At 48.0% G+C, this 25,930-nt stretch overlaps 1 protein-coding gene across 3 annotated transcripts in view; it reads left to right on the top strand.

The window, feature by feature from the left end:
* LOC137439472 (serum paraoxonase/lactonase 3-like) overlaps nucleotides 1-25,930 on the top strand; it is a 103,903-nt gene that overhangs the window by 41,114 nt on the left and 36,859 nt on the right. For all 3 annotated transcript variants that reach the window (XM_078786504.1, XM_078786508.1, XM_078786505.1), the window contains exons 2-4: nucleotides 121-191; nucleotides 3,812-3,867; nucleotides 21,527-21,695. In XM_078786504.1, coding sequence (XP_078642630.1) covers nucleotides 121-191; nucleotides 3,812-3,867; nucleotides 21,527-21,695 — 296 coding nt within the window. The remainder of the gene's footprint in view (nucleotides 1-120; nucleotides 192-3,811; nucleotides 3,868-21,526; nucleotides 21,696-25,930) is intronic.

Raw genomic sequence — 25,930 nt, 5'->3', positions numbered from 1 at the left:
TGGGTTGATATTGGTTGCTTTGGTTTGGTTTAGTTTCCATATATCGATGTGATTGGTGAGATTTCGTTAATGAAGTGCTACGACTAATGCTTTAATGTTTGTTTTTTCCTTCAATCTCAGAATGAACCTGGGTTACTTCCCAGTGTCTGCGAATATAAAACCTGAAAGTTGTCGGCTCATAGAAAATATGGGTAAGTTTCAACAATATGACCGAGGGTACATTTCTGATTTACAATTTACTTTCACTCCTTGTAATTCAATGAATCAGGAAATGTCCATGGTTATGGTGATATGAAACGAATGTTAGGATATATTTGTCCATTCATCACAATGAGACCATTCAATGGGTCATATTAATTTTTGTGATCTTTACTTTCATACCCAGCATTACTGTGACTACTGTGCCTGCAAAAAATTGCAGGATGTGCAACTACACGGAGCTCATATGTACTGTATTTCATAGCCATAACTAGTACGGCACTCAGTAGAGCTCATGCCTCCACCAAGCTGAACAGTTTACGTTTTCTATCCACTGATAGGTCGGATCTGGATTCAGACCAGAACCAAAATCTACCGGTAATCGGCTTATTCTGGTAATCGGCTTATTAATATCTTATTCTTCATCAATGATCTCTCCGACTCTCTTGAAAATCCTCTCTATCTCTTTGCTGATGACTCCACTCTCTGCCGCTCCATTCCTCATCCATCAGATCGGCAGTCTGCAGCCTCCTCACTCTCTGCAGACCTGGACAAAATCACTGACTGGGCAAACAAGTGGAACATGTCTTTCAATCCTGACAAATCTCACACTCTTACGATGTCTCTCCGAAAAGACCGCCTGGACAACCCTCCCATCCACTTTCTGAATAATCCTCTCCAAGAAGTTCTGTCACTCAAGTTTCTGGGTCTCACTATCTGCCATGATCTTTCCTGGGAAAACCACATTTCAAATCTGGCCTCCAAACCCAGTCGCCGACTGGGCATCCTCCGTCGTGCGAAGTCCTTCCTTGGCACACCTGAGCTCCTCACCACATACAAGGCTTTCGTCCACAGCTCAATGGAATACTGCTCTCCCCTCTGGGCTGGTGCTCCTGCCTCACACCTAGCTCGTCTTCATGCTGTTGAAACCAAAGCGTTCAGAATCAATGGAATCTCCCGTGATGAAGCTACCTCCGAGGGCCTTTCACTTACTCACCGCAGGCAGGTTGGTGGTCTTTCTGTCTTCTACCGACTCCTCTCCGGCCTTGCTACTCCAGCTCTCTCTGGACTCTGTCCCCCAAATATTCCTAAAGGTCGCACAAGATCTGACAGCAACCCTCTTATGGTTAAACTGCCAAAATCAAGACTCTCTGCACACCTTCACTCCTTCATTCCTCTTTTCTCCCACCTCTGGAACAAACTCCCCCACTCCCTTCAATCCCACTCCTCCCTCCAGGTCTTTAAAACAGCTGTTCACCACCATCTCTTATCTTCCCCCATCCAAAACCTTGATCTTTTCTACCCCCGCTAATTTCACCCCAAATCGTCTTTTTTGAAATACCAACTTCTTTCCTGGAAGTCCCTGGTGTCCTTGTGTTTATACTTCTCCCACCCCCCCCCCCTTCCCACGCCGCCTCCCCCCAAGTCCTCTCCCTCCCACACACTCCCGATGTCCCTCACAAATGTTGTGTTTATGTGCTTCCCCTTCTCTCCCCATCTTGTCTACCGCTCCCCTTTTTATATACTTTGGTTGATTGTCTGTTTGATTTGTTTGTGTGATAAATGTTAGCTCTTCCACGAGCCTCGATTATGTATACAAAAAAAAATATATATATATTGTCACCTAACCAACTCATCCACCTAGTTTTGTCATAAGTTGTCAACAACTTTTTGAAATACCATGACACATATAATTTTTGGCCCTATCACTCAATGGTGAAGAATCATTTCAAAAAATAAAAAATTCTCTGAGCTGGATCCGGATTTGAATCTTCACAAACATTTAATAAATTCATCCTTGCAACACACCCATCCTCTTCACCAAATTTCATCAAAATCCACCTACAACTTCTTGAGATATCCTGTTCACAGACATAGGGGTGAAAACATATCCTCCGCCACCGAATGATGCTTTTTGTTCTAGCAAATAACAATGCCATTGATACAGAGGCAATGTTAAGCTTTGCCTATGTAAGTCATTGTGTCTCTATCATGTTATGGGTTCTATGTGGAAACATTATCCAACAGACTCGAGCTGACTGTATGGCCTAGAGGTATGCACACTCGACTCTAAACTGTCTAGCCTGGGTTCTAATCCAGACCCAGTATAACTGTCAACCCGGTGTTTCACAGGCAAGGTGATTCATCAACATTTGTGTCGTTTCTGACTTGGCAGATGACAATATGAAGCAGAGTTGGACAAACAATGGATGTGGGGAGGAATGAGGGGCATGAGAGGATGCCTGGGGTGAACAAGATGGATGCAGAAGGAAACTCCTAGGAGCGAAAACTGGAAAATTTGAAGGAGGAGTGATTTGGATGGGTAGAAAAGATCATGGTCTTGAATTGGGGAAGATCTGAGATGGTGGGGAACAGTTGTTTTGAAGACCTGGAGGGAAGAATGAGGTTGAAGAGGATGTGGAAGTTAGTTCCACATGTGAGGAAAAAGAGAAACAAATGAGTAGAGGTGAGCAGTGATCCTTGATTTAGGTAGTTTAACCAGAAGGGGGTTTATTTTGGACTGTGTGTGCCCTGCAGAAACCTGGGGGGAAGGGGAGGCGACAGAGAGACCAGAAAATCGGATATTCAGAGCAGAGGGTGCAAGACCAAAAAAGAAGTCAGTGGAAGACAGAGATCACTGACCTGCCTGTGATGGCGAAGTGATAACTCAGCTTCATCTTGGGAGATTTCAATCATGTTAAAGGTCTTGGTTTCCACGGCGTCAATCTGAGAAAGATGTGAGGCAGGGGAGCCAGCCCAGAAGGAGAGCAGTATTCCATCAAGTTGTGGATGAAAGCCTTGTCGGTGAATAGGAGTTCAGGTGTGCCAAGGAAGGGCTTTGAACAACGGAGGAGGCCCAGTTGGCAGCTGGCTTTGGAGGCCAACTTTGAAATGTGGTTGTCAAAGAAAGATCATAGCACATAGCGAGACCCAGGATTTGAATGACTGAACTTTCTCAAGAGGATTGTTAAGAAAGTAGATAGGAGGGGTTACCAGACAGTCCATTTGGGGACAGATATAATCAGGTTACATATGTCCACATTTTAAGGTTCGTTCAGGGTTTGTGGAGATTTGTAACCATTTGCATTTTTTTTTTAAGTTTCAGAGGTTCTGAATCCAAAATCCAATGTTTCCATTTGATTTGATTTTTTTTTTCAAATCTAATCAAATTGTAAATCAAAAAACTTTCTAATTATCAAGCAAGCTTACCACTTTCAGATGTTTGGAGAACAATAATCTTTTGCAAAGGTGAAGTGAAAAGAATATCCTCCAAGTGTACAGATCGACCCCTGGCATCACGACCATTTTTCTTTGATTTCTTTTTTTCTTGCAAGAATTTTTTTTCTTATTTCTCAAACCAAATATAGCTCCTAAATGCTCAACAAACTCAGTTAACCCAATTAGCTCTAAAAGAATACCTGAAGACTTCAAACCTGTTTCTGAATCCTCAAGTGGAAATCAAGGAAAAGCAGTTGTCTAAAACCTGACTCAGTACCAGAATTCAGTCCTTATTCTCACAATAAACCTCCAAACTACTCTCGCAATTATCAATTATGTTTCACTAATTATCTGATGTAAAAAAAAAAATCTGATGGCAAAATTTCCTTTTCAGGTTTTGGATCCGAAGACATCACCATTATTCCAAGTGGAGTGGCTCTGATATCAACTGTAAGTTTACAACTCAGCAACAATTAATCTCACAATACTATGAGATTGTTTATTCTGTGAATTCTCAAGATACTTAAGCATTTGAATAAACTAGTACACCCGCTCACTACAGGAGGGGCAGGAAGGGTCATGCCTCTTTGAGGTATATAGATTACAGTCGATCTATGGTCGGGTCTCAAGAACATTGGGTGTGTGTTCATTTACCAAGTTTTATCGTGCATTATTTTGTTACCGGCATTTCTTTAACTAGGACGTGCCCGTACGTGGGTGCCCGTTCCTTGCCAAAAAAAAAAAAAAAAATGTCTTCGCCCATGCATGCATGGGCGTGCCCGTAAGTGCGTGATGTGACCGTACAATGAATGTATCGTCCCGACGCCGCAGCTCGGATGGCGCTGCAGTTAATCGGGCCTGTATCGGCAGAGTTATTATAAACGTGTACTACAATCGATCGTACCTTACAACAATCAACACAGATTGCAACGTCAAATAAATGAATACGCTCTCAAATGTGCCGTCCGAGGCAGCGTCTGCTCGCCACGTTCAGCATCAGTACGTCGTCACTATGACTATCCGTAAGTCCGGAAGTGACGTCCTCATTTGACTGTCCGGAAGGTCGCATATCGCAGTTACGATGAATCGCAAATTAGTTTTAATTAGTTTTAAAACATAGTTTAACGCTAACATAGCGCCAACATAGTTTGCCAACGTGAAATAAATGAATACGCTCTCAAATGTGCCGTCCGAGGCAGAGTCTGTTCGCCACGTTCGGCACACGTGATAGCTCGCTGCTCTCTGATTGGTTGAATCGTTTTTTGGACATAGCTCGGTAACTACTTCTCCGATTAATATGAAACCTTGAAAAGGCACATCCTCGGGTCCCCAGCAATATACCTGGCAAGTTTCAAGTATATCGGACCCGTGGTTGTCGAGAAACAGCGGTCACAGACGCACACACATACACACACACATACACACACGCATACACACAGAGATTACTGGAATTATAGATAGATAAAGCCAGTATCTTTGTACAGTTAAATCCTGTGTCCGTTTTGAATTAATCATCGCAGGTGGGAAGACGGCCGGTGGACCCATGAAGGTAAGGTTACAGTAGTAGGTGAAGTGGCAAGAAGCTCGCAGCTTTCCCCCAACTCTCCCCCCCTCCCCCCCCCCCCCCCCGCGCATATAACGAAGGTCCACCATTGGATTGAACGCCTTGGAGTTAAAGCTCGTTTGGTCATGTGTCGCCATGCGGTGTTCACTACAGGGTAGACATATGACATTATTTACCCAACCCTTGTGGAGTATATAGAGTACAGTCGATCTTCGCTCAGTTCTGTAAGTAAAACTTACCTGACAGATGTCGGGATTCCTCCAAATTTCTTCGTTTAGTGTTATAGCCGGCGAAGCCGGTGTTGTGAATAAATGCGTACGTATTATGTTGAAAACCAGATTATGCTGGATCCCTTGGCTTGAGAATTCCGAAGCTGTGACGCACCAAATCGCTCAATGGAGGCCGCCATCTTCCGGATGCAGAAGTATGCATAAAAAATTGCGAAAACGTTCAATAGGAGTTTGTTTCACCCGTCTTTGTTTGATTCACAATCTTATGCACCTCTAATTTGTAATTAAAATACTTTCAGACCAACCTCGTTATCTTCAAAGAAAATCGTCACCAAACATCAGAACCAATGAGATTCGAGCATTTGAAAAAATATTTTTTTAAAGCTTATTATGCGTTTCGGAGGGTGAAAACAGCGTCAAATATTCTAAAATTGACGAAGAATTATTTTTTAGAAATCTCGCGGCCATAGGGGATAGTTTTTCACGGCCGGAAATATCCGAAGTTGAGACGGAATTCACCAAATTAATCCAGAAGTAAATTTTAGCAATTTTAATCTCATCCAGCATGCAAATGGTACCTACTACACCTACTAGACCTACTACACCTACTACACCTACTACACCTACTACACCTGCTACACCTACGGTACCTACTACACCTACGGTACCTACTACACCTACCTACTACCAACTACCTAACCTACTGATGCCATAGTGATGGGTAAAATAGTGGCAAGAGGCTTTGGCTTCGCCGGCTCATTGCGGCTTTGCAGTCGGGTACTAGTAAACAGCATGAGCGACTGTTAAAAAAGCTAATCATGCGTGTTTGTAGTTTATAATATTTTTTACTTCTGGTGGAGGCCATTGGGCCGTAGCTCCCACCGAAACGCCATGATAAGCTATTAATAAACTGTTACGTGGTCCCCTCGGTGAATACCTGGTCTCAGTGACCCCCGGACCGTGAGAGGAACTTCGCCAGAAAGCTGTATTATATATGCGCTTTCGCCACGCAAGCCATATGAATTTCACCCAAGAGACAACTGACGTTCAAGGATATATTTCAATGGTAATGATACCAAACAATTTCAATGACACAACCATCAACAATATTTCAAGGACACAACCACGGAGATTTTCCCCGAGCAATCAACAATACATAATCATCACCAATTCCCAATTCACAATCAATTCCCTATGATTAAGATGGCCATCTTATACATGTGTGTCCCGGTGAGTACTCACACCCCCTTTCGGTCTCTGCTCCTCACAATGTCTCTGGGCCCCTCCTGACCAAGATACTGCTACTGGTCGGCGTCTCCGCACTCGGGCGGTTGAACGAACCCCGGGTGGACGTTTCTCCACCGGGCAGGTATCGTACCAGGCACCGTGGCTGCAGCCCCTCGTGGCCACGCGGAGCGGGTACGGTAGAGCAAGCCAAACCCCACGCCGCTTGCAAGGCGCGTTAGGCCCCAACGGGCGACCCGCACGCGTCTGTTTGGACGGTGCCGCAAACGATTCCAGACGCGGGGTCGATGCACGGCCCCACGTCAACTTGACGTCTCCACTGGGCAGGTACACGTCCCGGGAATTCCTCTCGCCGGACACGGCGGACAGGTTTCGGAACGCCGCTGTTTTCCCCGCAGCGCAAGGTCGATTCCACCTTTTGTCGGAGCGGGGCGAGAGAGAATAATCCTCGTCCTTTTTCCTCGTGTCTTTTCCTCTTCCGTTTCCGGTCACTTCCGTTTCCGGCCACTCCCTCAGAAGGGCTCCTGACCCTCCAACCACAACACTACACAACAACTTAATATACTACACACGGATAAGCAAAGACCTGAATGGTAATTCACATACATTCACATAAATATGTAACACTCCCCCCCTTCAAGAAAGAAAGTTTGAACCCAGCGAAAACTTTCTTTGCCGGCCAATTTGGAGAAACCAACCAGATAACTCAACCCCCCCCCCCCCCCCCCAGATTAACTCAATCTGGACAAAGCGTCCGCCACGACATTGTCCCGGCCCCGTACATGTTCAATTTCCAAGTTGAACCCCTGCAAAGCCAAACTCCATCTCATCAACCTCTTATTTTTATTTTTCATTCTTTGAATGAAGGTTAAGGGGTTGTGATCCGTAAAGACCTTTATGGGAAAGGACGTGATTCCTAAATACACCTCATAATGTTGAAGCCCTAGCAGGAGAGCCAGGGTCTCTTTCTCCACGGTGGCATAATTTGCCTGATGTTTATTGAACTTCTTGGAGTAGTAGCACATGGGGTGGTCCACCCCATCCTCATCTTCCTGTAACAAGACCACTCCAGCCCCCACATCGCTTGCATCTACGGCCAACTTGAAAGGTGCCTGAAAGTCCGGAGCGGTTAGGACCGGAGAGCTCATTAGTATCGCTTTGACATGGGCAAAGGCCGCCTGACATTTGCCATCCCAAACGAATGGGGTCTCCTTTCTCAACAAACTCGTTAAAGGGGCTACCACATCCGAAAAATTCTTACAGAACCGCCGGTACCACCCCGCCATACCTAAGAATCTCATCAGCTCTTTCTTCCCCTTTGGGACTTGGAAGCGATCGATAGCTTCTACCTTGGCGGTCACTGGTTGTACTTGACCCTGCCCTACTACATGGCCGAGGAACACTACCTGTGCTCTTACAAATTCACTCTTGGCTAAGTTGATGGTCAGACCTGCCTCGGACATCGTCTGAAAAAATGCATGGATTTGCTTAATATGGTCTTCCATGGTCATGGTGTGGATGATTACATCATCCAGATATGCCTCCACCCCCTCCAGGTCTGCAATGAGCCTATTAATCAGTCGTTGAAATGTCGCCGGCCCGTTCTTCAACCCAAAAGGGAGGACCTTGTACTGATATAACCCATTCGGAGTGACCAAAGCTGAGATTTCTTTGGCTCTATCAGTAAGAGGGATCTGCCAATACCCTTTCAGCAAGTCAAATTTGGTAACAAATTTAGCTGGGCCTATTCGATCAATACAGTCGTCAATCCTCGGGAGCGGATAGGAGTCGGTCTTGGTCACTGCATTCACCCGTTTTAAATCCGTACAACACCGGAAGCTGCCATCGGGTTTCGGAACCAACACACATGGGGAGCTCCATTCACTGTTGCTTGGTTCGATGATGTCATTGTCCAACATATATTGCATCTCCTTCCGAAGGTACTCCATCTTCACCGGGTTCATCCGATAGGGGTGTTGTTTCACTGGAGTGGCCTCCCCCACCTCGATATCATGATATACTAAGTCCGTACGACCAGGTACATCTGTGAACAAATGTTTAAATTCGAACATTAGGCTGGACAGTTGTCCTTGCTGTTCCCTTGTTAAATGACCTAACTTCTCATCCAAATGATTCAACACTTCGGTGTTCGTCAATTTGGGGCAGGCCTGGTCATCCAAGTTATCAAACTTCACACCGGCGTTTCCGTCCATTGTCACCGGTACGACCGGTGAGACAGGAACTACGTCTTCCACCGGTTCCCTCTCATGATATTTCTTCAGTCGGTTGACATGACACAACTGTCGCTTTTTTCGTCGGTCGGGAGTGGTCACCACGTAGTCTGTCTCATTCACCCTCTCCTCCACTGCATAAGGACCGAAATATCTAGCCTGGAGGGGCTGACCTGGAACGGGCAGCAATACTAACACCCGGTCCTGAGGACTGAAATTCCTTATCTGCGAGGTCTTGTCATGTCTCTCCTTCATTTTCCCCTGGGCCCTTCTCAAGTTCCGTCGTGCAACCTCACACGCCTTTGCCAATCGGTTTTTTACTGTGGCCACATACTCCACCATCGGTGTCCGGGACTCCTGTAGTAACCACTGTTCTTTCACCAATTTCAACGGTCCCCGCACTGCGTGTCCAAACACCAGTTCAAACGGGCTGAATCCCAAGGAGTCCTGCACGGACTCCCTCGCCGCAAACAACAATAGGGGTATCCCTTCATCCCAATCCTTGGCACATTCAAAACAATACGTTCGGATCATATTCTTTAAAGTCTGGTGAAACCTTTCCATGGGTTCTCGTTCCACTCTCCTTTCCTCTGCTTGTTTCTCTTCTCTCCTCGCTTCTGCTTTCCTTTCTTCTTCTGTTAACCTTTCCTGGAGTTCTCGTTCCACTCTCCTTTCCTCTGCTTGTTTCTCTTCTCTCCTCGCTTCTGCTTTCCTTTCTTCTTCTGCTCTTTCCTTTTCTGCTTTCCTTTCTTCTTCTGCTCTTTCCTTTTCTGCTTTCCTTTCTTCTTCTGCTCTTTCCTTTTCTGCTTTCCTTTCTTCTTCTTTTAACCTTTCCTGGAGTTCTCGTTCCACTCTCCTTTCCTCTGCTTGTTTCTCTTCTCTCCTCTCTTCTGCTTTCCTTTCTTCTTCTGCTCTTTCCTTTTCTGCTTTCCTTTCTTCTTCTTTTAACCTTTCCTGGAGTTCTCGTTCCACTCTCCTTTCCTCTGCTTGTTTCTCTTCTCTCCTCTCTTCTGCTTTCCTTTCTTCTTCTTTAATCCGTTCCTGGCTCCGTAATTGCAACTCCAGTTTCCGGAGCTCAACGTCTTCTGGTTCTTCGGGTAGCCACTCCCAGGCTAACTCGTCCCATGTTCCTAATCCCACCATAGATTGTATCACCGTGGCCTGCAACTCTGCCTTCCTCAAATTAGTTCGGACCTCCAAGTTAAAATGTTTGGCCAATTTCAAGAGGTCCGACTTTAGCAACGCTCGGAACTGTGCCTCACTCGGGGTTACCCCAAAGTTCTGTGCCACAAACGCCATGGTGCCTATCGTTAACACCTGTTAACCTTCACCCAAGACTTTACCCCAATTTCTCAAAAAAAAAAATTTCCAATTAATAATTAATTAATAAATTTTAATTAATAAAAAAATTATTATTTTATTATTTTATACAATTTTAAATCCCGGACGTAGACCCAATTGCGAAACCGCAAATCGTAATTTGGACGAGCCCCCAATTCTGTTACGTGGTCCCCTCGGTGAATACCTGGTCTCAGTGACCCCCGGACCGTGAGAGGAACTTCGCCAGAAAGCTGTATTATATATGCGCTTTCGCCACGCAAGCCATATGAATTTCACCCAAGAGACAACTGACGTTCAAGGATATATTTCAATGGTAATGATACCAAACAATTTCAATGACACAACCATCAACAATATTTCAAGGACACAACCACGGAGATTTTCCCCGAGCAATCAACAATACATAATCATCACCAATTCCCAATTCACAATCAATTCCCTATGATTAAGATGGCCATCTTATACATGTGTGTCCCCGTGAGTACTCACACCCCCTTTCGGTCTCTGCTCCTCACAATGTCTCTGGGCCCCTCCTGACCAAGATACTGCTACTGGTCGGCGTCTCCGCACTCGGGCGGTTGAACGAACCCCGGGTGGACGTTTCTCCACCGGGCAGGTATCGTACCAGGCACCGTGGCTGCAGCCCCTCGTGGCCACGCGGAGCGGGTACGGTAGAGCAAGCCAAACCCCACGCCGCTTGCAAGGCGCGTTAGGCCCCAACGGGCGACCCGCACGCGTCTGTTTGGACGGTGCCGCGAACGATTCCAGACGCGGGGTCGATGCACGGCCCCACGTCAACTTGACGTCTCCACCGGGCAGGTACACGTCCCGGGAATTCCTCTCGCCGGACACGGCGGACAGGTTTCGGAACGCCGCTGTTTTCCCCGCAGCGCAAGGTCGATTCCACCTTTTGTCGGAGCGGGGCGAGAGAGAATAATCCTCGTTCTTTTTCCTCGTGTCTTTTCCTCTTCCGTTTCCGGTCACTTCCGTTTCCGGCCACTCCCTCAGAAGGGCTCCTGACCCTCCAACCACAACACTACACAACAACTTAATATACTACACACGGATAAGCAAAGACCTGAATGGTAATTCACATACATTCACATAAATATGTAACATAAACGTTGACTTGAAGCTTGTTCAAGGAGGAAAAACCCCTTGGGGAGGTGGGATATTAATGGTATTAAAATTGTTTTGTGGCGGACACAAAAGCCCACTGGCGTGGTGACATCATTCCGCGCACCAAGTGGGCGGTGGCCACACCCGAGGGGTAGGCGTGGCCTCATGATATACACCGGGCGCGCAGCCCGGAGCGCGCCAGTGTTAGAGTGAGCTCCTGAAATAAAGACGCTTATAAGTTACCGCTTGTCCGCTTCCTCCTTGCTCGCAAGCAGCGCGCGTAATGCCGCGCTTTACTGGTGACCCCCCTCGACGTTGGATCTGCCAGAGCGATCCTTCCACACGCGACGCCATTGCCATGGCCAACTTCATCAAACTTCCCGAATTTTTGGAGGTTCAGGCCGAAGTCTGGTTCGTCCAGGCCAAAGCCCAATTTCAGCTTCGGCGCCTCACCGGCGATGACACGCGCTATTGCCACGTCGTCGCCTCCCTCGGGCCCGGCACGGCCGCTCGAGTTGTGTCCGTCCTTCGCCACCCACCGGACGGCCACAAGTACGAGGCACTCAAGCGGCTACTCCTAGCCACGTTCGGCCTCACGGACAATGCACGGGCCGACCGCCTCCTGGATCTCCCCGAGCTCGGTGACACGCGCCCGTCGGTCCGAATGGACCATATGCTGTCACTGTTGGGCGACGAAGCCCCCGGTTCTCTATTCCGGGTGCTTTTCTGTTGCCAACTTCCAGCGCAGGTTCGCCTCGCGTTGGACGGGACCGGGCTAACGGAACCCCGAGCATTGGCAGCCGAGGCGGACAGGTACTTCGCCGCTTCGGACACGCCGGCGAGAGTCAGCGTGGCCGTCACGGCCCTCGAGGCTGATGCTGATGCTGCTGATGCTGCTGTTCCACAGCATCAGCTTATACAGCATACGCAGCATGCTGATACGCACCTCATGACCGCCGCCACGCCCCGCCCACCGCCGCGGCGAAAACCGCCACCGCCAACTCCACCGGCCTGGCAGGGCCAGCCGCGCTCCTCCAGCTCCACCACCTGGTGCTGGTTCCACGCCAAGTTCGGCCACGAAGCTCGGCAGTGTCATCCGCCATGCTCCTTCAACAGGTCGGGAAACGCCCGGGCCGGCGCTCAATAGTGGCGATGAGCGCCGGCCGTTCGAGCAGCCTGCTGTTCATAACGGACACCTTCTCCGGGCGCCATTACCTGTGCGACACGGGAGCGCAGGGGAGTGTCGTTCCCGCCGGCATGTCAGACAAGCATGCCGCAGGTGGGGGCCCCGCGCTGCTTGCCGCGAACGGGACGCCCATCCGTACGTACGGAAAACGCTGCCTCTCGCTGCGGTTCAGAGGGCAGGTTTTCCGATGGACGTTCGTCACCGCCAACGTGCCCATGGCACTGCTTGGCGCGGACTTCCTGTGCGCTAATGGGCTCCTGGTCGACGTCAAGCGCAGACGTCTTGTCCAGGCCGAGACGTTCAGCTCGCTCGCTTGTGCGTTGCCCAGCTCAACGAGCAGCTTGCCAAGCGGCTTGCCGAACGGTTCGGTTCCGGCCACATTGGTCTGTACGCTTCCGGCAGCGGACGCATTCACCCGCCTCCTCGCCGGCTTCCCGGCCCTCACGCGGCCCACCTTCTCGGCGGGGGCCGTCAAGCACGGGGTGGCCCATCACATCCCCACCGCCGGGCCACCGGTCTACGCCCGGGCACGCCGCCTCGAGCCGACGAAGCTGGCGGTGGCAAAAGCGGCGTTCGCTACCCTGCAGCGACTCGGCATCGTTCGGCGCTCAGAGAGCGCTTGGGCGTCGCCGCTGCACATCGTGCCGAAGCCCGGCGGGGGATGGCGACCGTGCGGGGACTATCGCCGTCTCAATGATGCCACGACTCCCGACCGCTACCCCGTCCCCCACATTCAGGACTTTTCCGCCCTTTTGGCGGGCAGGTCCTTCTTCTCGAAGGTGGACCTCATACGCGGCTACCATCAGGTCCCCGTCAGGCCGGAGGACGTCCCGAAGACGGTGGTCATCACGCCATTCGGACTCTTCGAGTTCCTGCGCATGCCCTTCGGTCTGAAGAATGCGGCTCAGGCGTTCCAGCGACTGATGGACAGCATCCTGCGCGACTTGGATTTTGTCTACGTCTACCTGGACGATATCTTCGTCGCCAGTGCATCCCGCGAAGAGCACCTACGCCACCTCCGCACGCTCTTCGAACGCCTGGGCCAGCATGGCCTGATTGTGAACCCCGCAAAGTGCCGGTTCGGCGCCGCCATAATCGATTTTCTGGGGCACCGTGTCACCAGGCACGGAGCCGTCCCCCTGCCGGCCAAGGTGGAGGTGGTGAAGGGGCTTCCGCGCCCCCGCACGATCAGAGGGCTGCAGGAGTTCCTGGGCATGGTGAACTTTTACCATCGGTTCCTGCCCCGTATCGCCCAGCTCCTGCGCCCCCTGCATGAAGCTCTCCGAGGTAAGCCGGGCAAAGGCGACGTTACCTGGACCGAGCAGATGGACGCGGCGTTCACGGGTGCGAAGCTCGCCTTGGCTAACGCCACCATGCTCGCGCACCCGGCGCCCGATGCACCGATCACCCTCACCACCGATGCCTCGGACTACGCAGTGGGCGCGGTGCACGAGCAATGGGTGCGTGGAGCTTGGCAACCGCTGGCGTTCTTTAGCCGGCAGCTTCGCCCACCCGAACGCCGTTACAGTACCTTCGACCGCGAGTTGCTCGGGCTTCACTTGGCGGTCAGGCACTTCCGCCATCTGCTCGAGGGCCGTGCGTTCACTGCCTTCGTCGACCACAAGCCGCTGATCTTCGCGATGGGCAAGGTCACCGAGCCGTGGTTGGCCCGGCAGCAGCGTCACCTCTCGGCCGTGTCCGAGTACACGACGGACATCCAGAACGTCGCGGGGAAGGACAACCCGGTGGCGGATTGCCTTTCCCGGGCCGTCGCCCACGCAGTCCACCTCGGCATCGACTATGCCCGGATGGCAGCGGACCAGGCCGCTGACCCCGATGTCCAGGCCTTGCGGACCGCCGTCACGGGCCTCCGCGTCACCGAGGTGCCGTTCGACGGCGCGGGCGCGGCCCTCTTGTGCGACGTCTCCCTCGGGCGTCCTCGCCCCATCGTGCCCGCGGGCTGGCAGCGCCAGGTGTTTGACGCCATCCACGGCCTGTCCCACCCGGGCACGAGGGCCTCCCAAAGGCTGATCGCCGACAAGTTCGTCTGGCATGGCCTCCGGAAGGCCGTCCATGGCTGGGCCAGGACGTGCCTCGCGTGCCAGCGCGCCAAGGTGCACCGGCACACCCAGGCCCCGTTGGCCCCGTTCACGGTGCCGGAACGCCGGTTTGACCACGTCCACGTGGACCTGGTGGGACCTCTGCTCCCCTCGCGGGGTTTCACCTATGTCCTCACCATGGTGGACCGCACCACCTGGTGGCCGGAGGCCGTGCCCTTGGCGTCGACAACGGCGGCCGATGTCGCGCAGGCTTTCATCGCCACCTGGGTCGCCCGGTTCGGCGCCCCCTCAGACATCTCGTCCGACCGCGGCCCCCAGTTCACCTCGGAGCTCTGGGGGGCGGTCGCGCAGGGGCTCGGGGTCCGGCTGCACCGAACCACGGCCTACCACCCCCAGGCTAACGGCCTGTGTGAGCGATTTCACCGCTCATTGAAGGCCGCGCTCTGGGCCACCCTCCGCGATGGCGGCTGGGTCGACAGGCTCCCCTGGGTCCTGCTGGGCCTCCGGACGGTGCCCAAGGAGGACCTGCGCGCATCCGCGGCGGAGTTGGTCTTCGGGCAACCGCTGCGGGTGCCGGGTGAGTTCCTCCACAACTCCACGGCACCATGGTCCGCGGCACAGCAGCGCTCCGCTCTGCAAGAGACCGCCCAGAGGTTCGCCCCGGTGCCAACGGCATGCCACGGGCACCCACCGACGCACGTCGCCCCGGAGCTTCGCACGGCGGAGTACGTCTTCGTCCGCCACGATGCCCACCGGACACCACTTCGGCCCCCGTACGACGGGCCTTTCCGCATGCTGGAGACCGGGGCGAAGCACTTCACCCTGGACATCGGCGGTACTCCTGACCGCGTTTCGGTAGACCGCCTCAAGCCGGCCCACCTTGACATGGACCATCCACCGCCAGTGGCCCGAACCCCACGTCGGGGCCGCCCCCCTGCGGGCGGACCCCCGGCACCGCCCAGCCCTGCCGCCACGCCGCCCCCCGGTCCTGCACCCATCCCAGGGGCAGCCAGGGGCAGCCCACCTGGCATCCCTGCACCCCGGACGCCGCCGATCGCCAGGGGGCGCTTCGGCCGGGTCATTCGTCTGCCCCGCAAACTGGCCCTCCAGGTGCGCGGGAATTCTGGGGGGGCGCGTGTGGCGGACACAAAAGCCCACTGGCGTGGTGACATCATTCCGCGCACCAAGTGGGCGGTGGCCACGCCCGAGGGGTAGGCGTGGCCTCATGATATACACCGGGCGCGCAGCCCGGAGCGCGCCAGTGTTACAGTGAGCTCCTGAAATAAAGACGCTTATAAGTTACCGCTTGTCCGCTTCCTCCTTGCTCGCAAGCAGCGCGCGTAACGCCGCGCTTTAGTTTTGTAATAACATTAATATTATGCTATTATCATTAGTTTTGTTATTCGAAGCGGCCTTGGAAAAACACCACGATAAAGCTAACTTAATATGGATATACACCTCAACATGCAACCCCATTGATGGCAATAGCGGGGAAAACCCACTCAGGGGAGAAACCCCCCTTGGGGAGGGGGGCAAATGAATGCGCTACAACCTTCATTGTGTAACCCTTCGTCATCTTGTCAAGTTTGGTTGAGATTGGATAAGTAACAACAGAATGCATTGGGGTCATAGATTCATCAGACAGACAGACAGACACCAAATGGCGTATTTTAGTATAATTTATGTCCAGAAAAAGGATGAGCAGTTAATTTGGACAATAGTTGCTGTTTTGTGTCGGGGGGGGTGGGGGGAGGAGGGAGGGGTGGGAAGGAGGACCTCCAGAACACATTGCTTACTGAGCTAACCTTATTGTATGACAGTTAATGTTGTGTCATCTCTTCAGCTGTCATTAAATACTCACATTGACAATTAAAATTGTAGATCAATTGATATCTACCATATAAAACACAATTTCAGTTTGTGTGTTTGTACAGATGTCTGCCCCCCTTCATAAGGGTAGGTTTTATAGGTCAATCTTTTAACACGGATATGTGTTTATTCACGGTCTAGTATAGAGGATAAAACAAACTCGAAAAGCATTTTCCATAAAATAGTAATTATGTCTCTTCTATTGGAATTGTAGATGGTGGCTTGCAAACAAGGGTGGTGTACAGAAGCGTTTTTTGAAATAACAATAAATGCAATGTGCAGGGAAGTGAAATTCACTGCACATGATGTGCACGCAGCGTAAAACGAGTGTTCATTTACTTCCATATGATGTCAAATAAAGAAGATATACAGTCGTGGCCAAAAATATTGGCACTCTTGCACTTTTTTCAAATAATGCACCATTTCTCCCAGAAATTTGTTGAAATGAAAAAAATCTTTTCGCATCCACAAATGTATTTTTTTGGTTTGCAGTGGAACAAAACAAAAAAAGCTGAAAAAATTACTAAATGTTAGCGTATTCCACACAGAAATCCTAAAATGGCCTGGACAATATTATTGGCACCTTTTAGAAGTTGTTAGAAATAATTAGATTTCAAGCAGATCATATCACGCCTTGGACCACGCCTGTCATATCACGCCTTGTTTCTGTGGATTCTCCTTTACTTCGGATATGAACTCACCTGTGGTGAATTACAGGTGCCTGCAATATAAACAACACTCATTCAACCAGTTTGAATAGAGAAAAGGAGTCGTTCTGTTGTTTTGTGTCACTATGTGTATGAGCATGGAGATGGAGAAATTCACGATGGAGAAATGGAGATGGAGCAAATGGAGAAATGAGCATGGAGAAAAGAAAGAAAGCCAGAGAATTGTCTGAGGAGGTCAGACACAAGATTGTAGCCAAGCATGGACAATCTCAAGGCTACAAGTCCATCTCCAGAGACCCTGATGTTCCTGTGTCCACCGTCAGCAATGTTATCAGGAAGTTTAAGGCCCAGGGCACTGTAGCCAATTTACCTGGATGTGGTCGCAAGAGAAAACCTGATCGAACATTGCAGTGAAGGATTATTCGAATGGTGGAGAAAGCACCTCGATCGACTGCCAAACAGATTCAAGCTGACCTTCAGACACAAGGTACGACACTTTCAACTCGCACCATCCATCACTAACTCAATGAAAGGGGGTTCTATGGTAGGAGACCCAGGAGGAACCCACTGCTGAGGGAGAGATATAAGAAAGCCCAACTGGAGTTTGCCAAAACACACCTGAACAAGCGAAAATCTTTCTGTGGACACATGCGACCAAATTAGAGCTTTTTGGTAAAGCACATCATCTCTATGTTTACAGAAAACAAAATGAAGCCTTCAAAGAAAAGACCACCTTCCCTACAGTCAAACATGGAGGAGGTTCAGTGATGTTTTTGGGTTGCTGTGCTGACACTGGCACTGGGTGCCTTGAATGTGTGCATGGCATCATGAAATCAGGAGATTACAAAGGCATTTTGGAGCATAATGTTCAACCCCGTGTCAGGAAGCTGAGTCTCTGTCGAAGGTCATGGGTCTTGCAGCAGGACAATGACCCCAACAGACTTCAAAAAGCACCCAGGAATGGTTCAAGACAAAACGCTGGACTGTTCTCAAGTCACCAGGAATGAGTCCAGATCTAAATCCCATTGAACACCTGTGGGGAGATCTGAAAATAGCAGTTGGGAGAAGGCACCTTTCAAATCTGGGAGAACCGGAGCAGTTTGCACAAGAAGAGTGGGTCAAACTGCCAGTAGAGAGGTGTAGGAAGCTCATTCATGGCTATAGGAAGCGATTGACTGCAGTTATTTTGTCCAAAGGTTGTGCTACCAAATATTAAGTCTGGCATGTGAATAATTTTGTTAATGCCATTTCTTTTCATTTTACGATTTAAAAGGATACATTAAGGTCTGAATCAAAAACAAAGGTTCTGTAATATTAACAGTGAAATAAAGAATTGTGGAGACCAAATACTTTCGTCAATTTCAACTTTTTGGGGGGGGGGAAATTGTGAATTATTTGAAAAAAGTGCAAAGGTGCTAATATTTTTGGCCACGACTGTAAGCACACATGACACTAGGCCGAGGCTTCAGACTTGGCACACTAACAAGGCTGCACCGTCGAATACGCTGTTCCAACCCGTCATTTTTGATGGTCTTTTTACTACTTTTCTCTTACTATTGGAGAAAAACTGGCACATGTCCAAAAGCTTGAACATGTCATTTCATCCGGGATAGTCTTAAAGGCTCACCACGTCTCTCCAAATGTGTGATTGGAATGATGCTGTTTGCAATGAAAATAGAGATATTGAGTTCAAATATGAATGAGGAAATGACGTCAGTGTTTCTACTTTCTCACCGTGACATTCGTGGATTCGCATTATGCAGATTTGCCATTGACTGGGTATAGAAACATTCATACGGGTACGTTTTCTCCCCAAGTCATTCACGAACTGGCTGTCCATGTCTGACGTTCGACTGAAGGTGACACAGGGATGTGGAATTTATTGGTTCCATTGTTCAGCATTCACCATTTCCACATTGTTTGTTTGCTTTTGATTTCCCACCCGTGCATAGCACGGGTACCACGCCAGTACATTTATTATTTGACTTCCAAAACAGTATGGCAGAGGATACCTTGTCTGCAGCCAAAGTCCTTTCTTGGTAAATCCAAACATCTTATGGGCTAAAAAGCCTTTGCTTGCAGCTTCATAGAGTACTGCTCTATGGGCAAACTATCACACATCACACATCTTTCCGGGGTGTTACACAAACCAAAGCTCTGAACATCATTGGAAACTCCCATGAAGAGGCCAAGGTAAAGGACATGTTGGTAACCTGTCTGTTTTATATTACCTCTTCTGGTTTTGTGTTTATATTTACCTCTACTGATTATGTTTGCCCTCTGCCTCTTCCCAGTTCTTCCAGGGTGTGTGTTCTTCCAAAAACCCATCCTGGGTAACCTTTCAAAAATCCAGACTTGTGCTTGCCATTGATTAATCATTTCGCACGCCTATAGAAATGCCTCTCTTAGGTGGTGTAACACCTAGAATAAGTTATTTCTTGTTTTGTTGCCCTCGCCAGAGGAGAGGTTGGCATTTGAGTCCGTTTGTTTGTTTGTCTCTCTGTTTGTTTGTCTGTTTGTTTGTCCGCACAGAATAAATCTGATTTTCTCTGCAACAACTGATTGACAGGAAATTTTCACCATAGGTGCAACTCCACCTGTAGAATTTTTAAATGATAATTATGACGTCATAGGCCACGTTGTTCGATCGCCATCTTGGAAAAAATCAAAAAACTCTGCACCTCTATATCTCGGAAAGCATTGAATAGAAAAAATTGAGACATGGCACATTGTAAAGAAATCTCCACGAGGAATAAAATATGTTAATGATGATGTCATAGGTGCCTCCATTATGACGTCATTCGACAAGAACAAAACTTCATCCAATCAAGATGAAATTTCTTGAGCGCCATGTTAGCATAAACTGGTGGAGAAAAAAAAATTAATGATGACGTCATCAGTCACGTGGTTCGGCCGCCATCTTGGAAAAACCGAAAAAATTTGCACGTCTATATCTCAGAAAGCGCTGAATAGAAAAAATTGAGACTTGGCTCATTGTAAAGAACTCTCTTTGGGGAATAAAATATGTTAATGATGATGTCATAGGTGCCCCCAATATTACGTCATAATTCGACAAGTACAAAACTTCATCTGATCAAGATGAAATTTCTGGAGTATAATCTAGGAATATATTAGTTTAGAAAAAAAATGATGACGTCATTGGTCACGTTGTTCGGCTGCCATATTTGTTTTAACACAAAGCCTTAAAACCACTGAAAATACATCCTGGCGAAGGTTTGCAATCTCTGATTGCTCTTTTTCTTCTTTGTCTTGTTTTGTCCTTTCTTCCTGCTATGGTTTCTGACAATAATCTTGCGCTATTTTTCCATCTGTACCGCATCTTGAAAAGGATGGACGAGACGTCTGTGGCAGCAGACACTGACTGCTCAGGCCATTGTTATTCGCACACACTGATCCATTCTTTTTGAAACCTTCACATGATTCATCCACATTTTTCGACGACATCCTTTTTGTACCATATTATTCGGTCATTCTCGAAAGAATGTCACATGGTTTGACACATTCACTCAGAAAAACTTGAGGAATCCTCCCTGATCCATAATGATGCACTCTTAGAGTGGAGCAGCCAACTTTACAGCACGATTACCAACTCCACAGGCTGAGATGTTAAGGGGTCAACAAATGACTCACACCAGCCCCTGTAAATATGGCACGTAATACAATTATATTACGCATATGCACCATCAGCGATTGTAAAATTAACTTTGCAGACTGATATACTTTCATACTCTAACACCTTCACAAACCTTCGATCAGTGCAGAAAACATTTATTTTTTATTGTCATTGAACAGACAGACACTTTGATTTGTAAATTTTATCCATTATCCACGCAGAGTTATCACTACAGGTGGCAGATATTTGAGAGAGAAAGTGCGGAGGGTCAAGAGGATCCAGACCCCTCTTCCCTTCCCCCAACATGTGATAACTTGAGAACAGTTGAATGGATGTAAAGCAAACTTGGTACAAATATTATAATGATGTAATAATGTGGGCGGAGGCATATCGGTCGACGTCGTGATGTCGAAGAGTGTCATTCTCGTCTATTTTCAACTTAGTCTGAAATTTAGCCTGAATGTGTTCCTCCTTTGTAATTAAACTTTTCAAAAATTAGAATTGGTCATATTAAAAAATTAGAGCTATTGGGTGTAATGCTCAGAAGAGGATCTTGTATATTTCGGGTAATACATGTAGGATAAGGGCATCAGTAAACGTTAGTGGATTTTGAGGTGAATTATAAGGGCATTACGAGATAATGGACAAATAATAACAGTATATGGTAATCAAACACAGGGCTCCAGCATCATAAGCAAAAATCCAACCAGGGTTTCTTTTCTGCACTTTTTAATTTTGGTACCAGTTATTTTATTTAAAAATAGAGAATAAAATTTTTATTTTTGATTTGGCTTATATACTATACTGTGTTTTGTGGCACTAATAAATTGTAGCATCATAATTTATATGGCATTTACAGTAATTTACTAATACATGATATTATATCACAGGCCGTTTGTTTATCCCTATATTTAATATGTAATGACATTCATTTTCTAATGAAACACCTTGAATCATTTTAGGGCCTGAAAAGCCAAATTATTCCCGACTTGAGCGGGGGAAAGCCAGGCAAAATGTACTTCCTGGATTTGAATGATGATGATGCAGTGCCAGTTCCTTTCGACTTTTCCGCTGATTTTAATTCCATGAATTTCAATCCCCATGGCATCAGCCACTTCATGGACCACTCAGGTATCTTGCTGATCTTGGCTATTGACATAATGTGGGTTTGTTTTTGCTTTCAAAACCGTGTTGTCATTCTGATTGTTATCTGTGTTACTAATATTGCAAAAATTTACAACTCCAACCATCGTTTTATTATCCCCCATTGGATTTAGTCCGAAACGAGGGCTTATGGATGGATTGGTTCTCGTCCGTCCGTCAATCCGTTTTTGCGTCCACAACCATTTCTCGAAGATGTATGGACAGATTTTGCTCATACTTGGCACAAAGACAACACATGATGATATACATATTGACGTCATTTTGGTGCGTGATGCGATCAAAGATGGCCGGCTGGCGGCCATTTTAGTTGTAAAAAAAACCCCGACGTTGAACACGTCCTCAACCATTTATCGGACATGCATTTACCAATGTTGTTCAAACCTGGCACACAGATAGTGAATGATGGTTTACACATGCACGTCATTTTCTTTCGACATCAGATCAAAGATGGCCGACTTGCAGCCATTTTAGTTGTAAAAAAAACAAGCAATGTTGAAAACGTCCTCAACCATTTCTTGGACATGCATTTACAGATCTTGGTCAAACTTTGTATACAGAAAATGAATGATGGGATACATTTGCACGTCATTTCTTTTCGAGATCAGATCCAAGATGGCCGACTGGTGGCCATTTTGTTACTTAAATATGTCTTCAACTATTTCTCAGATATCCATGGACCGATTTTGTTCAAACTTGGTACAAAGACAATAAATGAGTATTCATATGCAGAAGGTTTTGTTTTGTCATCCCACCAATGATGGCCGACTGACGGCCTTTAACTCCGTACAGCAAAATTACTAAAACCACGGCAGGGGCTATGACATTTATATGTCTTTTTCTTCTTTTTTATATTATCATGATATTATCACGATAATCGTGATAATGAGGTCCATTATCGTGATATAGGTTTTGCCATTATCACCCAGGTCTAGAATGCACACTCCCTCTAAACCATCTATCCTGGGTTCGAATCCCGACCCAGCTATAAACTGTCATCAGTATTGCACAGACAGGGTGATTCATCAATGTGTGTGCCATCCCTCAGATCGATGTTAAACTGGGCGTCACATCTGCTGGATTTTCTCCCCTCAACTCTATCCCCGCTCCACTCTTCCCTACACACTCTTCATCCTCGCCCCTCACTCTCCCATCTCTCCTCCCTCCTAACTCTCCCCTCCCGATCCTCGCCCCTCACTCTCCCATTCTCCTCCCTCCTCTCTCTCCCCTCCCGATCCTCGCTCCTCACTCTCCCATCTCTCCTCCCTCCTCTCTCTCCCCTCCCGATCCTCGCTCCTCACTCTCCCATCTCTCCTCCCTCCTCTCTCTCCCCTCCCAAGCCTCGCTCCTCACTCTCCCATTCTCCTCCCTCCTCTCTCTCCCCTCCCGATCCTCGCTCCTCACTCTCCCATTCTCCTCCCTCCTCTCTCTCCCCTCCCGATCCTCGCTCCTCACTCTCCCATTCTCCTCCCTCCTCTCTCTCCCCTCCCGATCCTCGCTCCTCACTCTCCCATCTCTCCTCCCTCCTCTCTCTCCCCTCCCGATCCTCGCTCCTCACTCTCCCATCTCTCCTCCCTCCTCTCTCTCCCCTCCCGATCCTCCCTCCTCACTCTCCCATCTCTCCTCCCTCCTCTCTCTCCCCTCCCGATCCTCACCCCTCCTCTTCCTCCTTTGATCCTCATGCCTTTTTCTTCTTGTTTTAAGCATTATGAGGCTCATGGAAGAGCAGAATGGTCAAGGGCAATGGATCAACAGAGCAGGAAGAACATTAAATGGATGCACCACATTACAAGGATAGGAATTGCAGGAGAGGGGTGCAAACATGGTCTTTAATCAGGTGTTGTAAAACTAAATAGTGGCAATGGTAGAGACAATCAGGTGGCAATATAGAGTAGATTTAAAATGGTATCCAGAGGAATTTAAGACTATTAAAGAAGAAGTTCCACAGGTAAGAAAAGAGGGATACAATATGATTGGAAGTGTTTACCGACAAGTGAGATCAGAAGAAACAGACATGCACACTGTATTTGCATGGCGTATTGCCAACATTTTTCTGTTATCATGCAATCTCAAAACGAAACCAGAACAGCACTCGGTAGAGCACATACTTTTGCCAGACTGAACAGTTTACATTTTATATCCTAGTGATAGGCTGGATCTGGATCCAAAACCCAAAATCTAATCGGATTGTTCTTGTCACCTAACCAACTTACCCACCCAGTTTTGTCATAACTCTTCCACAACGTTTTGAAATACTATGTTATACATCGTTTTGGTTTCATCTTTCAATGGTGAAGAATTACTTAAGAAATTAAAATTTTCTCGTTTCTGGATTCAGATCTTCACCAAAATAGAAATTATTCTTCATTGTCACATATCCAACCATACCACCAAGATTATTCTGAAACCGTCCACAACTTTTTTGAGATGTCCCGTTTACAAACAAACAGTCAGGGATGAAAACAAAATCTCCAATCGAAGATTTTGACGGTGTAGCCCGTAGGGCAAAGCCGTCTAGAACAGTTTGTCTGTACGTATGTATGTATGTATGTATGTATATATGTATATATGTGTGTATGTATGTATGTATGTATATATGTATGTATGTATGTATGTATGTATGTATGTATGTATGTATATATGTATGTATGTATGTATGTATGTATATATGTATGTATATCCTCTCAAGCATAAACCAATCAGAGCTGAGGATCTGGTCACATGACAGGGGTGACGTGATGTCATTACGGCGGTACGACGGCAGACTCCACACACTGCCATTTTGATTCCTATACCGTTCAGGCCGGTTCAGGCTACCTTAACGTTTCATTCAGTGTGAAACACAAACAAACACGTGAAACACATGAAGTAAAACACGTGAAAATAAGGATCTTTTATAACACTCGATTGTTATCGTGGCTGCGGTTGTTGTTGTTTGTGGTATTTCTGTGTAGTTTTATATATTTTTATATTGCTTCGCAAAATATCACTTCTGTATATATAATTTTGTATGCTCGTTCCGTCTCATTCTAAAGGGCTTCTACTGTCGTAGAATAACAAATGTTTCCGCTCAAACTGCTTTGTGAATAAACATACATTGGCGCTTCTTCCTCTTCTTAAAACTTGCAGAAGTCTTTCAGAACTGGCAAATTCGTGATTAAACACGATTTTTTTATGACGTAGATGTTTGGTTCCTGTGTTTACAGTGTTTGTCTCTCCGTATGTTTGTATGTCCCTCCCATATTTATCCTACATATTGGGTGAGTTTTATAGCCGACAATTACGCTTCTGAAAGGTAGAATGTAATGCCATTTGTCTTTGCCAGTTATGTTTCTTTCAACACCTTTCAGGGAATGTTCATATATTACGTCATATACCTGGTTGGGGCAAATTATCACACTTGAAGATTGGGGGGAACTGAAATTATGACAACAGGGTGATTATACTTGACGGGGGGTGGGGGAGGGGGTGCATGCCCCCCAGATCATATATAATTAAAACTTTGATTAAGGGCTCTTCAAACATTGAAGCACTCTTATGACTGCCTCAAACAGCCCTAAGCCTGGTGTTGGCTTAACGGTCAGGGTGGAGGTCTTGGGATCCTTGGGTCCTGAGTTTGAATCTCCCTGCCAGCTCTTGAATTAACACCAGGTGGGGTTGGCAGCCTGTTGTGGAGCTATGCTCGCACGATAAAGCCGGACAAAATGGACGACACCAGGAACGAAGTTTCACTGAGCTATTTATTCTAGCTCAATTCGAAAGAACTCAAAAGCACTGAATAGCCCGTTAACACGGGCGGCAATTTATATCAAAAGATCACCACACAAAAGCCACGCCTCTCAGGCGGGGCATGGTATGCAAATAAGTCAGCCACGCCTCTCAACGGGGCGTGGTATGCAAATCGAGAGTCCGCCCGGGCAAGGCAAGCCCGGACACGTCCGGGCGAGTCCGGGCAAGTAACCGCCCGCTGGTTACGTCATCGGCCGGTGCAAGGTGATTGTGTCATGCTTCCGGTAACCGCTACATGCACCCCCTCAGAATTAACTTGCACCGGGAGAGTCAGTTTGAGGGGGGTCTTGATGACCCGGCCGAAACGACCCCTGGCGATTCGTGTGGGGGTGGTAGGTGGCGTGGCGGTGGATGGTCGGGCGGGGGGCTTGGTTGATGGGGGACGGCCCCGTCGTGGAGGAAGGACCAATCGTGGA

This window comes from Myxine glutinosa, chromosome 1, assembly GCF_964187855.1.
Source record: "Myxine glutinosa chromosome 1, kmMyxGlut1.1, whole genome shotgun sequence".
NCBI classification, from domain to species: Eukaryota; Metazoa; Chordata; class Myxini; order Myxiniformes; family Myxinidae; genus Myxine; species Myxine glutinosa.
This window is presented reverse-complemented; position numbering and strand designations above follow the sequence as displayed.